This window comes from Lepidochelys kempii, chromosome 14, assembly GCF_965140265.1.
Source record: "Lepidochelys kempii isolate rLepKem1 chromosome 14, rLepKem1.hap2, whole genome shotgun sequence".
Classification (NCBI taxonomy): Eukaryota; Metazoa; Chordata; order Testudines; family Cheloniidae; genus Lepidochelys; species Lepidochelys kempii.
The window spans coordinates 34,646,650-34,669,697 of record NC_133269.1 but is presented as its reverse complement, the minus strand read 5'-3'; the positions used below and the strand labels follow the sequence as shown (position 1 = coordinate 34,669,697).

The following is a 23,048-nucleotide window of genomic DNA, read 5'->3' as shown; positions in this document are numbered from 1 at the left end:
GATTTGGGTTGTACTTTGTTCCATCTTTCATCCTGCATTTGATCAAGCCACATCTTGGGCCAGATCCTCAGATGGTGTAAACTGACCCAGCTCCAGTGACTTTAAGGGAGCGATGCCAATTTACACTCCTGTGATAACGCACCAGAGTAGTGCCCTGGTTGTGAGCGGTGAGGAGCCCTCACTACTCCAGTCAATGGAAGTGACAAGTGCTGTGCACCTTTGACATTCACACCATGAGATAGCATGGAGAGGGGAATCAGAGTCATTCCCTCTCTCGCTATAACCCTGACCATTGCTCTTGTCCTTCCCTCCACAGCCATCACACGATGAACTAGGAAAAAAAATGTCCAACCGAACCACCGTAACTGAGTTCCTTCTCCTGGGATACTCTGATGTTCGAGAGCTGCAGATTTTGCACTTCATGGTTTTTCTAGTGCTTTACCTGGCAGCCCTGACAGGAAATCTTCTCATCATCATAGCCATAGCTCTTGACCACCACCTTCACACCCCCATGTACTTCTTCCTGATGAGTTTGTCCATCCTAGACCTCGGCTCCATCTCTGTCACCATCCCCAAATCTATGGCCAATTCCCTTATGAACACCAGGTCCATTTCCTATTCTGGATGTGTCGCCCAAGTCTTTTTCCTCATCTTCTTTGCTGAAGCCGACTTTGTCTTACTCACCATCATGGCATACGATCGATACGTCGCCATCTGCAAACCACTGCACTATGAGACTATAATGAATAGGAGAGCTTGTGTCCAAATGGCAGCCAGTGCCTGGATCAGTGTAATTCTCTATGCTTCATTGCATACCGAGAACACTTTTTCGATCACCTTCTGTGGAGGCAACATGGTGGATCAGTTCTTCTGTGAAATCCCCCAGCTACTCAAGCTTGCCTGCTCTAACTCGTACTTCAATGAAGTTGGGGTTATTGGATTTGGTGTGTGTTTATCACTAATTTGCTTTGTTTTTATAATTGTGACATATGTTCAGATCTTAACCAAGGTACTGAGAATCCCCTCTGAGCAGGGCCGACATAAAACCTTCTCCACATGCCTTCCTCACCTCATTGTAATTTCCATGTTTGTTTCCACTGCTGTCTTTGCCTACATGAAACCCATCTCCAGTTCTCCGTCAGCTCTGGATCTCATGGTGGCTGTTCTCTATTCTGTACTGCCACCAGTGATGAATCCGATCATCTACAGCATAAGGAACAAGGAAATCAAAGCTTCCCTGAGGAAACTGACTGGTGTTAGGATATAGATATTCAGGCCTGTCTGTAAAGGCCTGTACTTTAAGAATTTAGGTGTATTCTTATCACTTGGCTAGTTAGAGGTATAAAAGAAAGAATCAAAATCACTGTCTGCCAGTGTAAGGTCCTTCTCTTACTGTGACAGTCTGAGGCCCTGTTCTTAGGCTAAGGCCTTTGGCTAAGCAGCAGAGGCAACCATAAGCTAGGAAGCGAACAGTCACATCCTCACATTCCAAACTAGTCACATTGAAATAAGGTGCTATTGGGCTGTCAGGCACTATCAGGACAGGATTGTATTCCTATCACCTCCAGAGAAAGGGAAGTGCCTAGAAAATGTAAAAGGAAACTTAGTTTGATAGCATCCTGTCTGGCAAGAACTCACTTATCAATAGCTAGGATGTGAAATCCTCACTTCTGTATTATTTTGTCATTATCGTTCCCACTTTGCTATTGTTTGTCTGTATAACCTCTGTCTGGTTCTGTGATTGTTTCTGTCTGCTGTATAATTAATTTTGCTGGGTGTAATCTAATTATTGTGGTGGGATATAATTGGTTAGCTAATCATGTTACAGTATGTTAGGATTGGTTAGTTAAATTTCAGTAGAATGATTGGTTAAGGTATAGCTAAGAATATTACTATATAAATTAGGGGCAAACAGGAAGTAAGTTGGGATTTGAAAATAAGGAAAAAGGAACTTGTATTTAAGCTTGCTGGAAGTTCACCCCAATAAACATCAAATTGTTTGCACCTTCGGACTTCGGGTATTGTTGCTCTCTGTTCATGCGAGAAGGACCAGGGAAGTGGGAGAGTGAAGGAATAAGCTCTCTAACAACTGGGTGAAGGTTATTCAACTAGAATAAAATGTCTGCATTTCTCTGATGAACATGGTTTTATCTGTTTTTTTTACAAATACAATCAACTGATGACATTATTGTCCCCATAAGAATATGGTGTGTGATTTTTTTGTGCAAAATGCTGTATGTATAGTGGTAAATCCACACTAACTCCACTAAGTCAGTGGAGTTCTTCTCGGTTTATACCAGTATAAGTAAGATGAAAATCTATCTATCTGTCTCATGCTTTTATACTGCCACCCCTCACCATGTTATCTGAGTACCTTCCACATAAAATCAGTAGCCGTTAGAAAGTACCCAGTGGACTTCACGGAATGTCTGGTTCTTCTCCTTTTTTGGGGTCAAAACTTTACTTGGGGTTTGATGGCTTTTGATTTTCTGTTTGCTGGTGTGACAGAGTGGGATATGGCAGCATCAGATCATGAACTCTGTGTTTTGCTATCTGGGTAAATATAGACATGGTGACTTCAGAAGTCTGGGCTTGCTCAATAGCCGTCTATCGCTCTTTGTTCATGGCAGCTCTCCTACCTGAGAAAGGTGCATGTTACTTTGCTGAAGAAAGAAGAGAAATCACTCAGAGAAATCAAGACTGAAGTCTGGGGCCTTTGACTTTTGTTGCCTTTCACCTACAGGCCCTGCTGCATGGAACAAGTCTTTTGCTGTATAGGGAGTCTGGAAGTGAGGGGGGGGGGAGGGCGGGGGCATGGCTGGTGGGTCTGGAAGTCTTAATTTTAGCACATGACAAAGAGACAGGGGACCTGTTTAAGTGCAGAGTCCTACCCTGTGTCAGGTGCCAACCATAATCCCATGTAAGAAGGACTTGCAGGAGTTCATTCTATCTAAATCTAATCTAATCTATCTGTCTATCATAGGATTCCACACTGTAACCATTACCATGCTATCTGAGTACCTTCCACATAAAATCAGGAGCCATAGCAAAGCCCCTAGTAGACCCTAAGGAGCCAGAGACTCCATTCCTTTTTTTGTTCTTCCCCTCAGGGTAAAAAATATGATTGTGGTATCAGTGAAGTTGTTTGGTTCTTGCTTCTTTCTCAGATTTTTTAAATTTTATTTTAGGGTTTTGTTTTTTTTTTTACTGGTGGATTGATTTGTTTCTTTATGAGGTGGGAGTGCCTGGGCACAGGAGCACCGGAAGCTCCCTAGAAGTGGGGGCGGGGGGCACCTACACCTGAACCAAGGCCCTACCCCCACATGGCCTCTTCCCCCAAGGCCCTTCCCCATGCTTGCTCCTCTCTGCCTCCTCCCCACCATCACTCACCCTTAAGGCCAGTAAAAAGTGGGAGAACATAGCCCTCCCACTTTTAAAAGCGATGGGGCCATGGCCCCCTGTCCACCCCATCTCCATTCTGGTTCCTCTGCCTGGGGAGATGTTTAGTGTTTGGGTAGACAGTGTTGTCAATGTTTTCTCATTTATTGGGCGTGCCCGTATGTCATCTCCTTGATGGAGTTTTCCGAGCAATGAGTGAAGTAACATCTTGTATTGGCCCAATTTCTGTTGTTGGGAGAGTCAAATTTCCAAGCTTACACAGAGCTCTTCTTCGGGTTTGGGAAAGGTGTCACAGCTAAATACAAGTTTCAGAGTGGTAGCCGTATTAGTCTGTATCAGCATGTTTTAAATTTTCATCCAGATTTGAGATAAAAACCAATTTCAAACTATTGAAATTTCCTCTACAATGAAAATTCCAATCAGCTCTAATTAGGGCTGGGTCTTCCAAAGATGCCAAAGGGACATAGGAGCAAAAATTCTATTGAAACTCTCTCAGGATACTTTGGTAAACCCAGCCTATGTCTTTACACTCCTTTGAAATCCCCAGCCTTAATAAGTAAAACATTTTCCAAAAGGTAGGGTGATACAAAGGTAAAAGTTAAAGTTTATTTACACTTTGATAATAAGACTGGTCTAGATACAAATATACAAAAATACATGTCATAAATATAAAGGGAAGGGTAAACCCCTTTGAAATCCCTCCTGGCCAGGGGAAAGCTCCTCTCACCTGTAAAGGGTTAAGAAGCTAAAGGTAACCTCGCTGGCACCTGACCAAAATGACCAATGAGGAGACAAGATACTTTCAAAAGCTGGGAGGAGGGAGAGAAACAAAGGGTCTGTGTCTGTCTATATGCTGGTCTTTACGGGGGATAGACCAGGAATGGAGTCTTAGAACTTTTAGTAAGTAATCTAGCTAGGTATGTGTTAGATTATGATTTCTTTAAATGGCTGAGAAAAGAATTGTGCTGAATAGAATAACTATTTCTGTCTGTGTATGTTTTTTGTAACTTAAGGTTTTGCCTAGAGGGGTTCTCTATGTTTTTGAATCTAATTACCCTGTAAGATATCTACCATCCCGATTTTACAGGGGGGATTTCTTTATTTCTATTCACTTCTATTTTTTATTAAAAGTCTTCTTGTAAAAAACTGAATGCTTTTTCATTGTTCTCAGATCCAAGGGTTTGGGTCTGTGGTCACCTATGCAAATTGGTGAGGCTTTTTATCCAACATTTCCCAGGAAAGGGGGGGTGCAAGTGTTGGGAGGATTGTTCATTGTTCTTAAGATCCCAGGGTCTGGGTCTGTAGTCACCTAGGCAAATTGGTGAGGCTTTTTACCAAACCTTGTCCAGGAAGTGGGGTGCAAGGTTTTGGGAAGTATTTTGGGGGGAAGGACGCGTCCAAACAGCTCTTCCCCAGTAACCAGTATTAGTTTGGTGGTGGTAGCAGCCAGTCCAAGGACAACGGGTGGAATATTTTGTACCTTGGGGAAGTTTTGACCTAAGCTGGTAAAGATAAGCTTAGTACGGTTTTCATGCAGGTCCCCACATCTGTACCCTAGAGTTCAGAGTGGGGGAGGAACCTTGACAATACAAATAAGTCAGGCATCAAGGGCAAGATATGTAAAGGTATTTAGGAACCTAGTGGGATTCTCAAAAGCATCTAGGTGTCTATCACCCGTTAAAATCAACAGTTCCCATCAACAGATGATGACACTAAACTGGGAGGAGTGGTAGATACGCTGGAGGGCAGGGATAGGACACAGAGGGACCTAGACAAATTGGAGGATTGGGCCAAAAGAAATCTGATGAGGTTCAACAAGGACAAGTGCAGAGTTCTGCACTTAGGACGGAAGAATCCAATGCACCGCTACAGACTAGGGACCGAATGGCTAGGCAGCAGTTCTGCAGAGAAGGACCTAGGGGTGACAATGGACAAGAAGCTGGATATGAGTCAACAGTGTGCCCTTGTTGCCAAGAAGGCCAATGGCATTTTGGGGTGTATAAGTAGGGGCGTAGCAAGCAGATTGAGGGACGTGATCGTTCCCCTCTATTCAACATTGGTGAGGCCTCATCTGGAGTACTGTGTCCAGTTTTGGGCCCCACACTACAAAAAGGATGTGGATAAATTGGAGAGAGTCCAGCGAAGGGCAACAAAAATCATTTGGGGTCTGGAACACATGACTTATGAGGAGAGGCTGAAGGAACTGGGATTGTTTAGTCTACGGAAGAGAAGAATGAGGGGGGATTTGATAGTTGCTTTTAGCTACTTGAAAGGTGGATCCAAAGACGATGGATCTAGACTGTTCTCAGTGGTAGCTGATGACAGATCAAGGAGTAACGGTCTCAAGTTGCAGTGGGGGAGATTTAGGTTGGATATTAGGAAAAACTTTTTCACTAGGAGGGTGGTGAAACACTGAAATGTGTTACCTCGGGAGGTGGTGGAATCCCCTTCCTTAGAAGTTTTTAAGGTCAGACTTGACAAAGCCCTGGCTGGGACGATTTAGTTGGGGATTGGTCCTGCTCTGGGCAGGGGGTTGGACTAGATGACCTCCAGAGGTCCCTTCCAACTCTGATATTCTATGATTCTATGAACAGTTATGTTTTGAGAACTATCAGTTAGCCAGTTTTTAACCAATTTACTGTTGGTTTTGTGTAGTGTTATTTTTTTTTAAAATAGTGTGATGTTACCCTGAATCAAACCTCTAGAAAAATGCAAGTCTATTACATCAACACCATTGCCTTCATCAATCAGAAATGTCACAGTTAAATCAAGTTCATTTGATAAAAAACACTTTCTGTGAAAACATATTGATCACCATTAATTGAACTTCTTTCTCCCTTGTAATTCCTCTTTGCTGAAAAGTGACCATTTTCAAAAATAAACATTTTTTGTAAAGAACTGTTGTTCTAGTGAATTTTTCTTTTCTTTTTTTAATTAAATTTTTCATTTCAATTTTTGACAACATTTAAATGGAAAACTTTATAAAAAATGTTATTGACTTGTTTCCATTTACCAACATGTAGGACCCCCAAACTTAGAACCCTTAAAAAGGGAAATAAGGTTGATTTTTTGAAATTCTTCACTAATTAAAAAAACAAATCCACCATCGTTGTTCATCATTCTGTATTTCCTGCATTTTGTTCTTTAGTCTGCTGTTTAATTATTTTTCAGCTATTGAATCAGGGAACAGACACAATGTCGTGTGAGTTGGCCAACCAGTCATACATCACAGATAATGAAAACTCTGGAGTTGCTACAAATTTAAACTTAGAACAAACTTCTGAGTACAGATTCAGTGTCACTAACATCTTGATCCTGCACACGCTTTATGCACAAGCTTTCTTTCCTAGTGTGAGTAGTCCCATTAGAGTCAACTGGACGACTCAAAATAATATAATTTACCAGCTGAGTAAGGATCTCAGGATGGGGGCCTAAATGTGAATTGCTAAAAGTAATGTCCACATAGGGCCTGATCTAAAGGCCATTTAATTCAGTTGAAAGATGATCATTGATGCCAACGGGCTGCTAATGAGACCTCTCGAGAGATTTTAAGGGACAGATTTTCAAAAGTATTTGTAGCTACCACTGAAATCAATGGGATTTGGTGCCTCATCTGCTGAAGTGCTTTGGAAAAGCCCACTAAACAACTATCTGCATCTTTAGACACCTAAATATCTTCGAAAATATGCCCCTTAGGAGCTCATGTCTGGTAGATTTTCAATAAAAATTAGGCTCCTAGAAGCCACATCTTTAATGGTATTTAGGGGCCTATCTGAATCTTTAGGTGCCTAAATTCCTTTGCAAATCTGGCCCTCAGGCACTTCTGAAAATTTTACCCAAATACAAAAGTTGTAAATGTAAAATTGGAACCAGGATTAAAAGAACAACAACAAGGACAGTTACTACCAAAGGGAACAAGAGCACAGGCTGAGAATCAGACCCAGTAACATCTAAGCCATTCAAAAACAACTTCGTGTCCCACTGAATAACCTTCCGTAAAGCCACTTTCACCTCTTTGTTTCTCAGACTGTCAATGAAGAGGTTTAACAGCGGAGTTACTATAGTATTCAAAGTGTTGACAGTCTTGTTCATGTCCAAGACATTCTGTCTGGAAGGCCTGACATACAGGAAGATGGTGGAGCTGTACCATATAATCACAAGAGTGAGATGGGCAGAGCAAGTGGAAAAGGCCTTTTGCCGGCCTTGGGCTGACGGGATGCTCCGTATGGTGGAGAGGGTGTAAATATAGGAGACCAGAGTTATTGAACATAATCCCAGGATGACAATGATCGAGATGATAAAAGCTGCCATCTCTATCACATAGGTGTCTGGGCAGGAGAGAATGATTAAGGAATCTATGCTGCAGAAGAAACGAGTAATGACATTCGTGCCACAGAAGGACAACCTAACTCTCAGAGATTCTGGGATAGAAATAGCCAGGAAACTACACACCCAGGAGCCAAGGGCCAGCTGAGCAGACAAGATGCTGTTCATGATGGTGCTATAGTGCAATGGGTAGCAAATAGCCAGATAGCAGTCATGGGCCATGGCAGACAAGAGGAAATATTCTGTGCCCTCCAAAGAGAAAATGAAGTATATCTACAGGATGCAGCTACGAAAGGGGATGGTTCTGCTTTTCCCCAGGAAAATCGCAATGGTCTTGGGAACACAAGCTGTGGTGTATCATATCTCCAGCAAGGAGAGTTTGCAAAGGAAGAAGTACATGGGGGTGCGGAGTTGATGGCTGGCCCTCACTAGGACTAGGATGGCAACATTTCCTGCAACTGTCAGGACATACATCATGGTAAACACCACAGACAGAGAGATCTGCAAATATTGACTACCGGGGAAGCCCACAAGGATAAATTCCTGTATCCTGGAATGGTTTTCCTTCTCTATTCCAGTCATAGGCTCCATCTGTCAAGATACAACAGACCATAATTCAGGAGAAGCTTTGTTACATGGATTGTTAGACATCACAGGTACAGTTTTCAAGGATGCGTGTCAAGGTTCCTTCCCCACTTTGAACTCTAGTGTACAGATGTGGGGACCTGCATGAAAGACCCCCTAAGCTTATTCTTACCAGCTTAGGTTAAAAACTTCCCCAAGGTACAAACTTTGTCTTGTCCTTGAACCCTACGCTGCCACCACCAAGTGTGTTACACAAAGAACAGAGAAAGAGCCCACTTGGAGACGTCTTCCCCCAAAATATCCCCCCAAGCCCTACACCCCCTTTCCTGGGGAAGGCTTGATAAAAATCCTCATCAATTTGTACAGGTGAACACAGACCCAAACCCTTGTATCTTAAGAACAAAGAAAAAGCAATCAGGTTCTTAAAAGAAGAATTTTAATGAAAGAAAAGGTAAAAGAATCACCTCTGTAAAATCAGGATGGTAAATACCTTACAGGGTAATCAGATTCAAAACACAGAGAATCCCTCAAGGCAAAACCTTAAGTTACAAAAAGACGCAAAAACAGGAATATACATTCCATTCAGCACAGCCTATTTTACCCGCAATTAAACAAAAGGAAATCTAATGTATTTCTACCTAGATTACTGACTAACTTTTTACAGGAGTTCTGAGTCTGCATTCCTGATCTGTTCCCGGCAAAAGCATCACACAGACAGACAGACCCTTTGTTCCTCCCCCTCCAGCTTTGAAAGTATCTTGTCTCCTCATTGGTCATTTTGGTCAGGTGCTAGCGAGGTAATCCTAGCTTCTTAGCCCTTTACAGGTGAAAGGGTTTTGCCTCTGGCCAGGAGGGATTTTATAGCACTGTATACAGAAAGGTGATTACCCTTCCCTTTATATTTATGAGAGTACATAAATGATATAGAAGCCTAAATCCCATTCCAAAATCATGTAAGTTGCTTAGGAGCCTAAGAGCTGGAGTTTCAAAAGTATTTAGATGCCAACAGTGCAGACTGACAAAAATGCTTAAGCAGGTTAGGCACCTAATCTGGTTAGGTGTTTTTGAAAATCCCACTGAGCATCTATCTGAAGCTTTAGACATCTTCATACTTTTGAAAATCTGGCTCTGAAAGATTAAAGCTCTTTTGAAAATTGGATTTAGGCTTTCAAGTCACCCAGTGCCAGATTTTAAATGGTATTTAGGCATGTAGAGGGATTTTCAAAAACACCACGGCACCTAAACTCATTGATTTCATTGATGCATAGATTCCAAAGTCAGAAGGGACCATTGTGATCATCTGACCTTCTGTATAACACAGGACATAGATCTTCTTCAAAATAATTTGTAGAGCAGATCTTTTAGAAAAAAACATCCAATCTTGATTGAAAAATTCTCAGTGATGGAGAATCCACCATGACCGTTAGTAAATTGCTCCAAAAGTTAATTACTCTCACTCTACGCCATATTTCCAGTCTGATTTTGACTAGCTTAAAGTTCCAGCCATTGTATGCTGTTATCCCTTTCTATGCTAGACTGAAGAGACCATGAAGGAATTTATTAACCTTCTTTTTGTTAAGCTAAATAGATTGAGCTCCTTGGGTCTGTCACTATAAGGCGTGCTTCCTAAACTTTTAATCATTCTCGTGGCTCTTCTCTGAACCCTCTCCAATTGATCAACATCCTTTTTGAACTGTTGACACAAGAACTGGACATAGACTTTTTCCTGTTTATGCATCCAAGAATTGCATTAGTCCTTTTGGCACAGCATCACACTGGGAGCTCATGTTCAGCTGATTATCCACCATGACCGCCAAATCTTTTTCAGAATCACTGTTTCCCACAATAGAGTTCCCCATCCGGCAAGTATGTCTGACATTCTTTGTTCCTAGATGTATACATTCACATTTAGCCATAGTAAAATCATATTGTTTGCTTGAGTCCATCTTACCAAGCGATCCAGATCGCTCTATAACCCTGTCCTCTTCATTATTAACTACTTCCTCATTTTTGTGTCATTTGCATACTTTATCAGTGATGAGTTTATGTCATCTTCCATATCATTAAAAATGTTAAATAGCATTAGGATATGAACAGAACCCTCTTGGACCCCATTGGAAACATACTTGTTCCATGACAATTCCCTTTTACACTTACATTTTGAGGCCTAAGAGTTAGCCAGCTTTTGGTCCATGTATTGTGTGCCAAGTTATTTTTGTATCCTTCTAGTATTTTAGTCAAAACGTCAGGCAGTACCAAGTCAAATGCCATAGAGAAGTCTATTATATCAACACTATTGCCTTTATCAATCACAATTGTAATGTCATCAAAAATGATACCAAGTTAGTTTGACAGGATCTATTTACCATAAACCCATGTTAAATGACATTAATTATATTACTTTATTTCTTTATTAATTGAGTCCCTTATCAGTGTAATGATGCTGGTTCTGGCGGGACCCAATGGAGAGTGCCCATTCAGGACAAATTGCTTCAAGCAGGGCAGTTACAGCCCAAGGCTGGGGTTTCTGTGCACACCAAGGCAAACCAAACCAGCCAGACAGATGAGATTTTGCTTTTACCCCACTGGCTAACCACAAGTCACACAAGCAATTCCCTTAGACACCCCAGTTTCCCAGTATCACCACCAATGCCACACGTTATGAGGACAAATGGTGATGAAAACCAATACCCCAGTAAAAGAAAAAAGGTTCTCTCAATCCCAAAGGACCAAATCCCACACCCAGGTCAATATACAAAACAGATCTTACCCACAAATCACGCTGTTGCCAATCCTTTAGAATCTAAAATCTAAGGGTTTATCCATAAAAAGAAAAGATATAGATGAGAGCTAGAATTGGTTAAATGGAATCAATGATATACAGTGATGGCAAAGTTCTTGGTTCAGGCTTGCAGCAGTGAGAGAATAAACTGCAAGTTCAAATCAAGTCTCTGGAGGACATCCACAGCTGGGATGGGTCTTTCAGTCCTTGGTTCAATGCTTCAGTGTAGCAAAGTCCCTCCAGAGGTATGAAGCAGGACTGAAGACAAGATGGAGGAGCTGCAGGAGCTTTTTATAGTCTCTTGCCATGTGATCTCTCTTTCTTTCTGCCAAAGACAAGCTGTCCAACACTTGGCCTGGAAAAACCTCAGAGTTCTGTCCTTAGGCAGGTCCTTGCATACCTTGCTGAGTCACAAGGAGTGTCTGCCTTCTCTCAATGGGTCAATTGTATAGCTGATGGTCCTTAATGGGCCATCAAGCAGGCTAGGCAGAGCTGACACCAACGTGTCTGGGGTGTCACGGAGAAGCATAGCATAAGTTTGAAATACAGACAGTATAGAGCCAATATTCATAACTTTAACTACAAAAGTAATACACACAAATAGACAGCATAATCAGCACCAGCAGTCCATAACCTTGTCTTTAACACCTTATTTGACTCCCTTTATACAAGATTTGGTGCCACTACAGGACTTTGGTTGCAACAATGATCTATACTGTCCCAGCTTATGTCAATAACCTCACAATCAGCCACTCCATTATCTTGCCTGATAGGCCTATCAGGCTGACAGGCCTATAATTGCCTTGGTCCTCCCATTTACCCTTTTTCAATATTGGCACAGCATTAGCTTTCTTCCAGCGTTTCAACAGTAAAGGCCCAGTGAGCTCCTCAGCTAGCATTTTTAAAACTCCTGGATGCGGGTTATCTGGATCTGCTGATTTAAAAATGTCTAACCTTAATAGCTTCTGTTTAACATCCTCCTGAGGTACTAGTGGATTTGAGTGTTTTTTAGCCACCTAGATGCTTTTGAAAATCCCACTAGGTGCCTAAATACCTTAAAAAATCTGGCCCTTAGCTGCTGTTGAAAATTTTACCCCACCCCACACAGTGACCAAATTCATTTGGTCCACAGATTTTCTAACATCTGGAGAAACAAATGATACTTTGTATTGAATTCTGTTCTTCTCAGTCCTCCTGATGAGAAACAATCTCATCATCCATGGGAGTGGACGCTTCCTTCTGTATGCAAATAGCAGCAACATGGAAATCCAGGACTCAGAGGGTGAAAACCAACACACCGAATCAGTTTTCCATCTCTACCCCAGTCTTGAATTCTGTAGGTCACAAGAAATGCTCATGGAGTTAAACAGTTAAAATGCATTATTGAATTGAATGTTCCTTGAATGTTCAAGTCAGAATCCTAGTGCCTGAATAATTATTACCACCTCCCCTATCTCCCTAAGCCTCAATCAGCTATGACTTACAACTAGAGTTTGTCAAGAAACAGGGCAAGGGAAGGGAAGGGGATCATGATCATTTCATCATTTTTCCCATTGACATTTGAAACGTTGATAGCACTTTTGATCTACTAATTGTTCATTCAATCTTCAGCCAGTGCTATTCCTTGTCAAAAGTCCCTCCATTCTGTTAGCTGGGATTTTCAAAGGGAGCTAAGAGAGTTTGGTACCCAATACCCATTAAACTCCATTAGGTTATGGACCAATGGCATGTAGAATTTCCTTTGATTTTGGATGTCCATTTTTAAGGGATGATCTTGACTCGCACTCTGGAGAATCACTGATATGCAAATCCCATTTTAATAATTCTATGGAATTTAGCATGAAGAAGAATAGGAAGAAAAATATCCCAGTTTCCCTAAAAATTTCCTTTCTTCTAGTATTAAGGTAAATGGATCAGTCTTGTCCTCTGCTATTTTCTCCTTCATGAATCTCTGCTGTGCTCTGCGGCAGGTAGGACTTGTCTTTGTTCCTCAAAGGCTCTACGATGAACATTTTACATTGGTATATTCCAAGGCAGAGAATCATAATCTCTAATTCCAGCACAACATGGCCAAACTTGAACTCCTAATCTTTTCTCCTAGATCCTCCCTCACTTTCCATTCTCCAACTCATTTCAAAACTCAGCTACCCTTGTCATAAATATAAAGGGAAGGGTAAACCCCTTTGAAATCCCTCCTGGCCAGGGGAAAGCTCCTCTCACCTGTAAAGGGTTAAGAAGCTTAAGGTAACCTCGCTGGCACCTGATCAAAATGACCAATGAGGAGACAAGATACTTTCAAAAGCTGGGAGGAGGGAGAGAAACAAAGAGTCTGTGTGTCTGTCTATATGCTGGTTTCTGCCAGGGATAGACCAGGAATGGAGTCTTAGAACTTTTAGTAAGTAATCTAGCTAGGTATGTGTTAGATTATGATTTCTTTAAATGGCTGAGAAAAGAATTGTGCTGAATAGAATAACTATTTCTGTCTGTGTATCTTTTTTGTAACTTAAGGTTTTGCCTAGAGGGGTTCTCTATGTTTTTGAATCTAATTACCCTGTAAGATATCTACCATCCTGATTTTACAGGGGGAATTTCTTTATTTCTATTTACTTCTATTTTTATTAAAAGTCTTCTTGTAAGAAAACTGAATGCTTTTTCATTGTTCTCAGATCCAAGGGTTTGGGTCTGTGGTCACCTATGCAAATTGGTGAGGCTTTTTATCCAACATTTCCCAGGAAAGGGGGGGTGCAAGTGTTGGGAGGATTGTTCATTGTTCTTAAGATCCAAGGGTCTGGGTCTGTAGTCACCTAGGCAAATTGGTGAGGCTTTTTACCAAACCTTGTCCAGGAAGTGGGGTGCAAGGTTTTGGGAAGTATTTTGGGGGGAAAGACGCGTCCAAACAGCTCTTCCCCAGTAACCAGTATTAGTTTGGTGGTGGTAGCGGCCAATCCAAGGACAACGGGTGGAATATTTTGTACCTTGGGGAAGTTTTGACCTAAGCTGGTAAAGATAAGCTTAGGAGGTTTTTCATGCAGGTCCCCACATATGTACCCTAGAGTTCAGAGTGGGGGAGGAACCTTGACACTTCCCAACACACATCTTTGGAACACTGGGGTTATTTATGTGTCTTCTTCTGAGTCCAGGACCATGATTTTTGTCTTTGGTGAAGATTTTCAGAGACAAAGAGGGAAATTCTATGGCCCAACTCCCACTGAAAACCCTTTGACAATCTCCCCCTTTGTATCGAACATTAAAACTGATTTTACATTTTGCCCAGGATCAGACTCTAACAACCAAGGAACAGATGTCATGACTAGGCTTGGAAGGATTAGATTTGTATTGGTGAATGTTGGTAAATGTCAATTTCACCACACACACACACACACACTGATGAAAATGTATTTCCATCGATAATACTCAAAATTTACAGATAGGCAAAGTAAGAAAAATACTGCCGGAGAACTTATTAGAGTCAAAATCCAGTGATTTAGACTTTTGAATTCGGCTTACAAATGGATTAGTGAATGAAAAGTGAAAACAGGTATGATCTGTTGAATTAAGGATATTTACTTTCTATAGTTTAACACGTGATGTTGACAATTTGTGTTTTAATAGTTTATAGAGCTTTCACTTTTTGAATCTCAGTGTTGACTATCATTTGTCTGACAGTCTCCCACTCCCCACCCCCATAATTTTGCACAACTGTAAATACTGAAATAAATAAAAAGTGGAGAAAAGCTTAAAAATAAACATTGATAGTACCCATCAAAATTATAAATAATAAAAATAAAATGCTGCCAAGCCTATCCATGACATATTAACGTATAAGTGAGAACAGAACAAGAATTTCATACAGAATTATGTACCAGACAGTGCTTAATTGTCAATGCTCATTAAGTATAATCCCTAGCTTTTGTGCAATGCTTTTCATCAGTAGATCTCAAAGCATTTTACAACCAGAGTCAGGATCATTATCCCCATTTTACAAAAGAAGAAATTATAAACCAAAATAAGTGTACCTGATTTTGCAGTGCCAGACCTTAGCCCTGGTCTACACTAGAAGTTGAGGTCAAATTTAGCAGCATTAAATCGATTTAACCCTGCACCCGTCCACACGACGAAGCCCTTTTTTTCGACTTAAAGGGCTCTTAAAATCTATTTCCTTACTCCACCCCCATCAAGGGGATTAGCACTGAAATCAGCCTTCCTGGGTCGAATTTGGGGTACTGTGGATGCAATTAGGCTCCATTATGACTGCTCTGGACAGTGCTCTCAACTCAGATGACAGGAAAAGGCCCGCAAACTTTTGAATCTCATTTCCTGTTTGGCCAGCGTGGCAAGCTGCAGCTGACCATGCAGAGCTCATCAGCAGAGGTAACCATGATGGAGTCCCAGAATCGCAAAAGAACTCCAGCATGGACTGAATGGGAGGTCCGGGATCTGATCACTATATGGGAAGAGGAATCCGTGCTATCAGAACTACGTTCCAGTTTTCGAAATGCCAAAACATTTGTCAAAATCTCCCAGGGCATGAAGGACAGAGGCCATAACAGGGACCCGAAGCAGTGCCGTGTGAAACTTATGGAGCTGAGACAAGCCTACCAGAAAACCAGAGAGGCAAACGGCCACTCTGGGTCAGAGCCCAAAACATGCCGCTTCTATGACGAGCTGCATGCCATTTCATAGAATCATAGAATATCAGGGTTGGAAGGGACCTCAGGAGGTCATCTAGTCCAACCCCCTGCTCAAAGCAGGACCAATCCCCAATTAAATCATCCCAGCCAGGGCTTTGTCAAGCCTGACCTTAAAAACTTCTAAGGAAGGAGATTCTACCACCACCCTAGGTAATGCATTCCACTGTTTCACCAACCTCCTAGTGAAAAAGTTTTTCCTAATATCCAACCTAAACCTCCCCCACTGCAACTTGAAACCATTACTCCTTGTCCTGTCCTCTTCTACCACTGAGAATAGTCTAGAACCATCCCCTCTGGAACCACCTCTAAGGTAGTTGAAAGCAGCTATCAAATCCCCCCTCATTCTTCTCTTCTGCAGACTAAACAATCCTAGTTCCTTCAGCCTCTCCTCATAAGTCATGTGTTCCAGACCCCTAATCATTTTTGTTGCCCTTCGCTGGACTCTCTCCAATTTATCCACATCCTTTTTGTAGTGTGGGGCCCAAAACTGGACACAGTACTCCAGATGAGGCCTCACCAATGTCGAATAGAGGGGAACGATCACGTCCCTCAATCTGCTCGCTATGCCCCTACTTATACATCCCAAAATGCCATTGGCCTTCTTGGCAACAAGGGCACACTGCTGACTCATATCCAGCTTCTCATCCACTGTCACCCCTAGGTCCTTTTCCGCAGAACTGCTGCCTAGCCATTCGTTCCCTAGTCTGTAGCGGTGCATTGGGTTCTTCCGTCCTAAGTGCAGGACCCTGCACTTATCCTTATTGAACCTCATCAGATTTCTTTTGGCCCAATCCTCCAATTTGTTTAGGTCCCTCTGTATCCTATCCCTGCCCTCCCGCATATCTACCACTCCTCCCAGTTTAGTATCATCCACAAATTTGCTGAGAGTGCAATCCACACCATCCTCCAGATCATTAATGAAGATATTGATCAAAACCCGCCCCAGGACTGACCCCTGGGGCACTCCACTTTACACCGGCTGCCAACTAGACATGGAGCCATTGATCACTACCCATTGAGCCCGACAATCTAGCCAACTTTCTACCCACCTTATACTGCATTCATCCAGCCCATACTTCTTTAACTTGCTGACAAGAATACTGTGGGAGACCGTGTCAAAAGCTTTGCTAAAGTCAAGAAACAATACATCCACTGCTTTCCCTTCATCCACAGAACCAGTAATCTCATCATAGAAGCCAATTAGATTAGTCAGGCATGACCTTCCCTTGGTGAATCCATGCTGACTGTTCCTGATCACTTTCCTCTCATGTAAGTGCTTCAGGACTGATTCTTTGAGGACCTGCTCCATGATTTTTCTGGGGACTGAGGTGAAGCTGACTGGCCTGTAGTTCCCAGGATCCTCCTTCTTCCCTTTTTTAAAGATTGGCACTACATTAGCCTTTTTCCAGTCATCTGGGACCTCCCCCGTTTGCCACGAGTTTTCAAAGATAATGGCCAATGGCTCTGCAATCACAGCCGCCAATTCCTTTAGCACTCTGGGATGCAACTCGTCCGGCCCCATGGACTTGTGCACGTCCAGCTTTTCTAAATAATCCCTAACCACCTCTTTCTCCACAGAGGGCTGGCCATCTACTCCCCATGCTGTGATGTCCAGCGCAGCAGTCTGGGAGCTGACCTTGTTAGTGAAGACAGAGGCAAAAAAAGCATTGAGTACATTAGCTTTTTCCACATCCTCTGTCACTAGGTTGCCTCCCTCATTCAGTAAGGGGCCCGCACTTTCCTTGGCTTTCTTCTTCTGTTGCCAACATACCTGAAGAAACCCTTCTTGTTACTCTTGACATCTCTTGCTAGCTGCAGCTCCAGGTGCGATTTGGCCCTCCTGATTTCATTCCTACATCCCCGAGCAATATTTTTATACTCTTCCCTGGTCATATGTCCAACCTTCCACTTCTTGTAAGCTTCTTTTTTATGTTTAAGATCTGCTAGGATTTCACCGTTAAGCCAAGCTGGTCGCCTGACATATTTACTATTCTTTCGACACATCAGGATGGTTTGTTCCTGTAACCTCAACAGGGATTCCTTGAAATACAGCCAGCTCTCCTGGACTCCTTTCCCCTTCATGTTAGTCCCAGAGGGGATCCTACCCATCCGTTCCCTGAGGGAGTCGAACTCTGCTTTTCTGAAGTCTGGGGTCCGTATCCTGCTGCTTACCTTTCTTCCCTGTGTCAGGATCCTGAACTCAACCAACTCATGGTCACTGCCTCCCAAATTCCCACCCATTATTGCTTCCCCCACTAATTCTTCTCTGTTTGTGAGCAGCAGGTCAAGAAAAGCTCCCCCCCCCTAGTTGGCTCCCCTACGTTTTCCAAAAACTTCCTGGATTGTCTATGCACCACTGTATTGCTCTCCCAGCAGATATCAGGAAAATTAAAGTCACCCATGAGAACCAGGGTGTGCGATCTAGTAGCTTCTGCGAGTTGCCGGAAGAAAGCCTCATCCACCTCATCCCCCTTGTCCGGTGGTCTATAGCAGACTCCCACCACTATATCACTCTTGTTGCTCACGCTTCTAAACTTACTCCAGAGACACTCAGGTTTTTCTGCAGTTTCGTACCGGAGCTCTGAGCAGTCATACTGCTCCCTTACATACAATGCAACTCCCCCACCTTTTCTGCCCTGCCTGTCCTTCCTGAACAGTTTATAACCATCCATGACAGTACTGCAGTCATTTGAGTTATCCCACCAAGTCTCTGTTATTCCAATCACGTCATAATTCCTTGACATCCCCAGGACCTCCAGTTCTCCCTGCTTGTTTCCAAGGCTTTGTGCATTTATATATAAGCACTTGAGATAACCTGCTGATCGCCCCTCATTCTCAGTATGAGGCAGGAGCCCTCCCCTCACAGACATTCCTGCCTGGGTTCAGCCACTGCTACCCCAGCCGTGTTGTTTGACTCCTTCAGTGGAGATGGAGGCAACACAGAAGCAGGTTTTGGGGACGAGGAAGATGATGATGATGAGGTTGTAGATAGCTCACAGCAAGCAAGTGGAGAAACCTGTTTTCCCAATAGCCAGGAACTGTTTCTCATCCTGGACCTGGAGTCAGTACCCCCCGAACCCACCCAAGGCTGCCTCCCGGACCCGTCAGGCGGAGAAGGGACCTCTGGTGAGTGTACCTTTTAAAATACTATACATGGTTTAAAAGCAAGCATGTTTAATGATTAATTTGCCCTGGCATTCACAGCTTTCCTGGATGTACTCCCAAAGCCTTTGCAAAAGGTTTCTGGGGAGGGCAGCCTTATTCTGTCCACCATGGAAGGACACTTTACCACTCCAGACCAGTAGCACATAGTCGGGAATCATTGTAGAACAAAGCATTGCAGTGTATGTTTGCTGGCATTCAAACAACAACCATTCTTTATCTCTCTGTGTTATCCTCAGGAGAGTGATATCATTCATGGTCACTTGGTTGAAATAGGGTGCTTTTCTTAAGGGGACATTCAGAGGTGCCCGTTCCTGCTGGGCTGTTTGCCTGTGCCTGAACAGAAATGTTCCCCACTGTTAGCCACGGGGTGGGGGGAGGGTTGAGGGGGTAGCCACGTGGTGGGAGGAGGCAAAATGCAACCTTGTAACGAAAGCACGTGTGTTATGTATGTAATGTTAACAGCAAGGTTTACCGTGAAAGAGTGTAGCCATTGTTCTATAAAATGTGTCTTTTTAAATACCACTGTCCCTTTATTTTCGCCACCAGCTGCATGTGTTTCAAGGACCACAGGTTCTTCTCCTTCCCAGAAGCTAGTGAAGATTAGAAGGCGAAAAAAACGCACTCACGATGAAATGTTCTCTGAGTTCATGCTGCCCTCCAACAACTGACAGAGCACAGACAAATGCGTGGAGGCAGAAAATGTCAGAGTGCAGGAAAGCACAAAATGATTGGGAGGGGAGGTGGTGGGCTGAAGAGAGGGCTGAAGCTGAAAGGTGGTGGCAGCGTGATGAGAGGAGTCAGGATTCAATGCTGAGGCTGCTGGAGGATCAAACTAATATGCTCCAGCATATGGCTGAGCTGCAGGAAAGGCACCTAGAACACAGACCGCCGCTACAGCCCCTGTATAACCAACCACCCTCTTCCCCAAGTTCCATAGCCTGCTCACCCAGATGCCCAAGAACGTGGTGGGGGGACCTCCGGCCAACCAGCCACTCCACCCCAGAGGATTGCCCAAGCAACAGAAGGCTGGCATTTAATAAGTTTTAAACTTTTAAAGTGCTGTGTGGCCTTGTCCTTCCCTTGCACACCGTAGCCTGGCCAGTCATGAAACTGGTTTTCAAAGCTTCTCTGATGCACACCGTGCCCTCCTGTGTTCTTCTAACTGCCCTGGTGTCTGGCTGCACGTAACCAGCGGCCAGGCGATTTACCTCAACCTCCCACCCCACCATAAACATCTCCCCCATACTCTCACAGATATTGTGGAGCGCACAGCAAGCAGTAATAACAGTGGGAATACTGGTTTCGCTGAGGTCTAAATGAGTCAGTAAACTGCGCCAGCGCACTTTTAAACATCCAAATGCACATTCTACCACCATTCTGCACTTGCTCAGCCTGCAGTAGAACAGCTCCTGACTACTGTCCAGGCTGCCTGTGTTTGGCTTTATGAGCCATGGCATTAAGGGGTAGGCTGGGTCCCCAAGGATTACTATAGGCATTTCAACATCCCCAATGGTTATTTTCTGGTCTGGGAATAAAGTCCCTTCCTGCAGCTTTTGAAACAGACCAGAGTTCCTGAAGATGCAAGCGCCATGTACCTTTCCCGGCCATCCCACGTTGATGTTGGTGAAATGTCCCTTGTGATCCACCAGTGCTTGCAGCACTATTGAAAAGTACCCCTTGCAGTTTATGTACTCGCTGGCTTGGTGCTCCGGTGCCAAGATAGGGACATGGGTTCTGTCTATGGCCCCACCACAGTTAGGGAATCCCATTGCAGCAAAGCCATCCACTATGACCTGCACATTTCCCAAGGTCACTACCCTTGATAGTAGCAGATCTTTGATTGCTTTGGCTACTTGCATCACAGCAGCCCCCACAGTAGATTTGCCCACTCCAAATTGATTCCTGACTCACCGGTAGCTGTCTGGCGTTGCAAGCTTCCACAGCGCTATTGCCACTCGCTTCTCAACTGTGAGAGCTGCGCTCATCTTGATATTCATGCGCTTCAGGGCAGGGAAAGCAAATCACAAAGTTCCATGAAAGTGCCCTTACACATATGAAAGTTTCGCAGCCACTGGGAATCGTCCCAGACCTGCAAGACTATGCAGTCCCACTAGTCTGTGTTTGTTTCCCAGGCCCAGAATCAGCGTTCCACTACATGAACCTGCCCCATTAGCACCATGATGCCCACATTGCCAGGGCCCATGCTTTGAGAGAAGTTTGTGTCCATGTCCTCATCACTCTTGTCACCGCGCTGATGTCTCCTACTCACCTGGTTTCTCTTTGCCAGGTTCTGGTGCTGCATATACTGCTGGATAATACGCATGGTGTTTAATGTGCTCCTAATTGCCAAAGTGAGCTGAGCAGGCTCCATGCTTGCCATGGCATGGTGTCCGCGCAAAAAAAAGGTGTGGAACAATTGTCTGCCATTGCTCTGACGGAGGGAGGGGCGACTGACGACATGGCTTACAGGGTTGGCTTATAGAGAATTAAAATCAACAAAGGAGGTGGCTTTATATCAAGGACAAACAAAAACAACTGTCATGCAGAATGGCCCCCTCAAGGATTGAACTCAAAACCCTGGGTTTAGCAGGCAATGCTCAACGCACTAACCTATCCCTCCCTCTGGTATTTTGGGCAGGACTGAATCTCCATTAAAGTTTTCAAGGTGCCCCTGACAGACCTCACCAAAATGATTGTCGGCCATTGATTTCACAGAGGGAGGGAGGAGCAAATGCATACAAAACAAATCTGATCTATTTCTTGTTTTGATCCACTCCATCTATCTTTTACATCTTTGGCTAGCAGCAGATGGTGCAGTAGGACTGCAAGCCATCCACATCTCCTGGCTGCTCACCATAAGATGGTACAATAGGACTGCCTGCAGGAGTAAAGAGAATGACCTGGTCGAGTCACTCCTAATTTATTCCCTGCGCCAATGTCTGTCTAGGCGCTCCTGACCAACCTTACCGAGGCAGCCAGGAGCACCTCGGACATGATGACAATGGTTTTCAGGCCTATTGCACCATCTGCTGCCACAAGGCAATGGGTTGCTGCTGCTGTGTAGCAATGCAGTACTGCGTCTGCCAGCACCCAGGAGACATACGGTGACAGTGAGCTGAGCAGGCTCCATGCTTGATGTGGTATGGCATATGCACAGGTAACTCAGGAAAAAAGGTGCGAAACGATTGTCTGCCATTGCTTTCACGGAGGGAGGAAGAGAAGGAGGGTGGCCCTGATGACATGTACCCAGAACCACCAGCGACAATGTTTTTTGCCCCATCAGGCATTGCAATCTCAACCCAGAATTCCAATGGGTGGTGGAGGCTGCGGGAACTGTGGGATAGCTACCCACAGTGCAATACTCCAGAAGTTGACGCTAGCCTCGGTACTGTGGAAGCACTCCGCCGAGTTAATGCACTTAGAGCATTTTGTGTGGGGACACACACAATCTACTATATCAAAATAATTTCTAAAAAATTGACTTCTATAAATTCGACCTAATTTCGTAGGGCAGACATATCCCTTAGAGGCACATCCCATGCTCAGCTGAGACAGAAATAGAACTTTGCCCTGAAGGATAAACGATTGATTGTCACTGTGCAATGGGATTTTCAAAGGAGTTCAAAGCAATTAAACATGCAATTCTCATTGTGATAGAGTGGAATGTAAATGCCTGATTCCCACAGACTCTTTTGAAAATCGCACCCATAATGATTATCCTCCTTATGCTAATCTGAGACTAGTCTGGCAAAGATAATAATACCTTTTACTTTTATACCTCTTTACATCTTGAAATCACTGTCCAGTCATAAGCTATTTTATTCTACTACAGGTTGAAAAGAACTCCCTTTGTAGCCATGACTTCAATGTTGTTTGGAACAACATTGGTGCTTTTCAACTGCCCCTCTGTAGTAAATAATTAACCATTATCAATCCTCTGCTATATGAGGAGAAATTAGGTCACAGGAGTAAAGGATCTTGCTTAGGGATGCATTGGAAGTCAGGGGCAAAACTTGGAACTGAGACCAAGATCTCCTGCCTTTGAATACCCTAAGTTCCATAATGACAGGTTTCAGAGTAGCAGCCATGTTAGTCTGTAT

At 43.6% G+C, this 23,048-nt stretch overlaps 1 protein-coding gene and 1 pseudogene across 1 annotated transcript; one reads left to right on the top strand and one right to left on the bottom strand.

Moving 5' to 3' along the window:
• Positions 1–343: 343 nt before the first annotated feature.
• Positions 344–1,267, top strand: LOC140898145 (olfactory receptor 14A16-like). The gene has a single exon (XM_073311587.1). It carries the CDS (start codon positions 344–346, stop codon positions 1,265–1,267), a length of 924 nt encoding a protein of 307 aa, XP_073167688.1.
• Positions 1,268–2,621: 1,354 nt separating this feature from the next.
• Positions 2,622–8,307, bottom strand: LOC140898144 (olfactory receptor 6F1-like; annotated as a pseudogene).
• Positions 8,308–23,048: the final 14,741 nt, after the last annotated feature.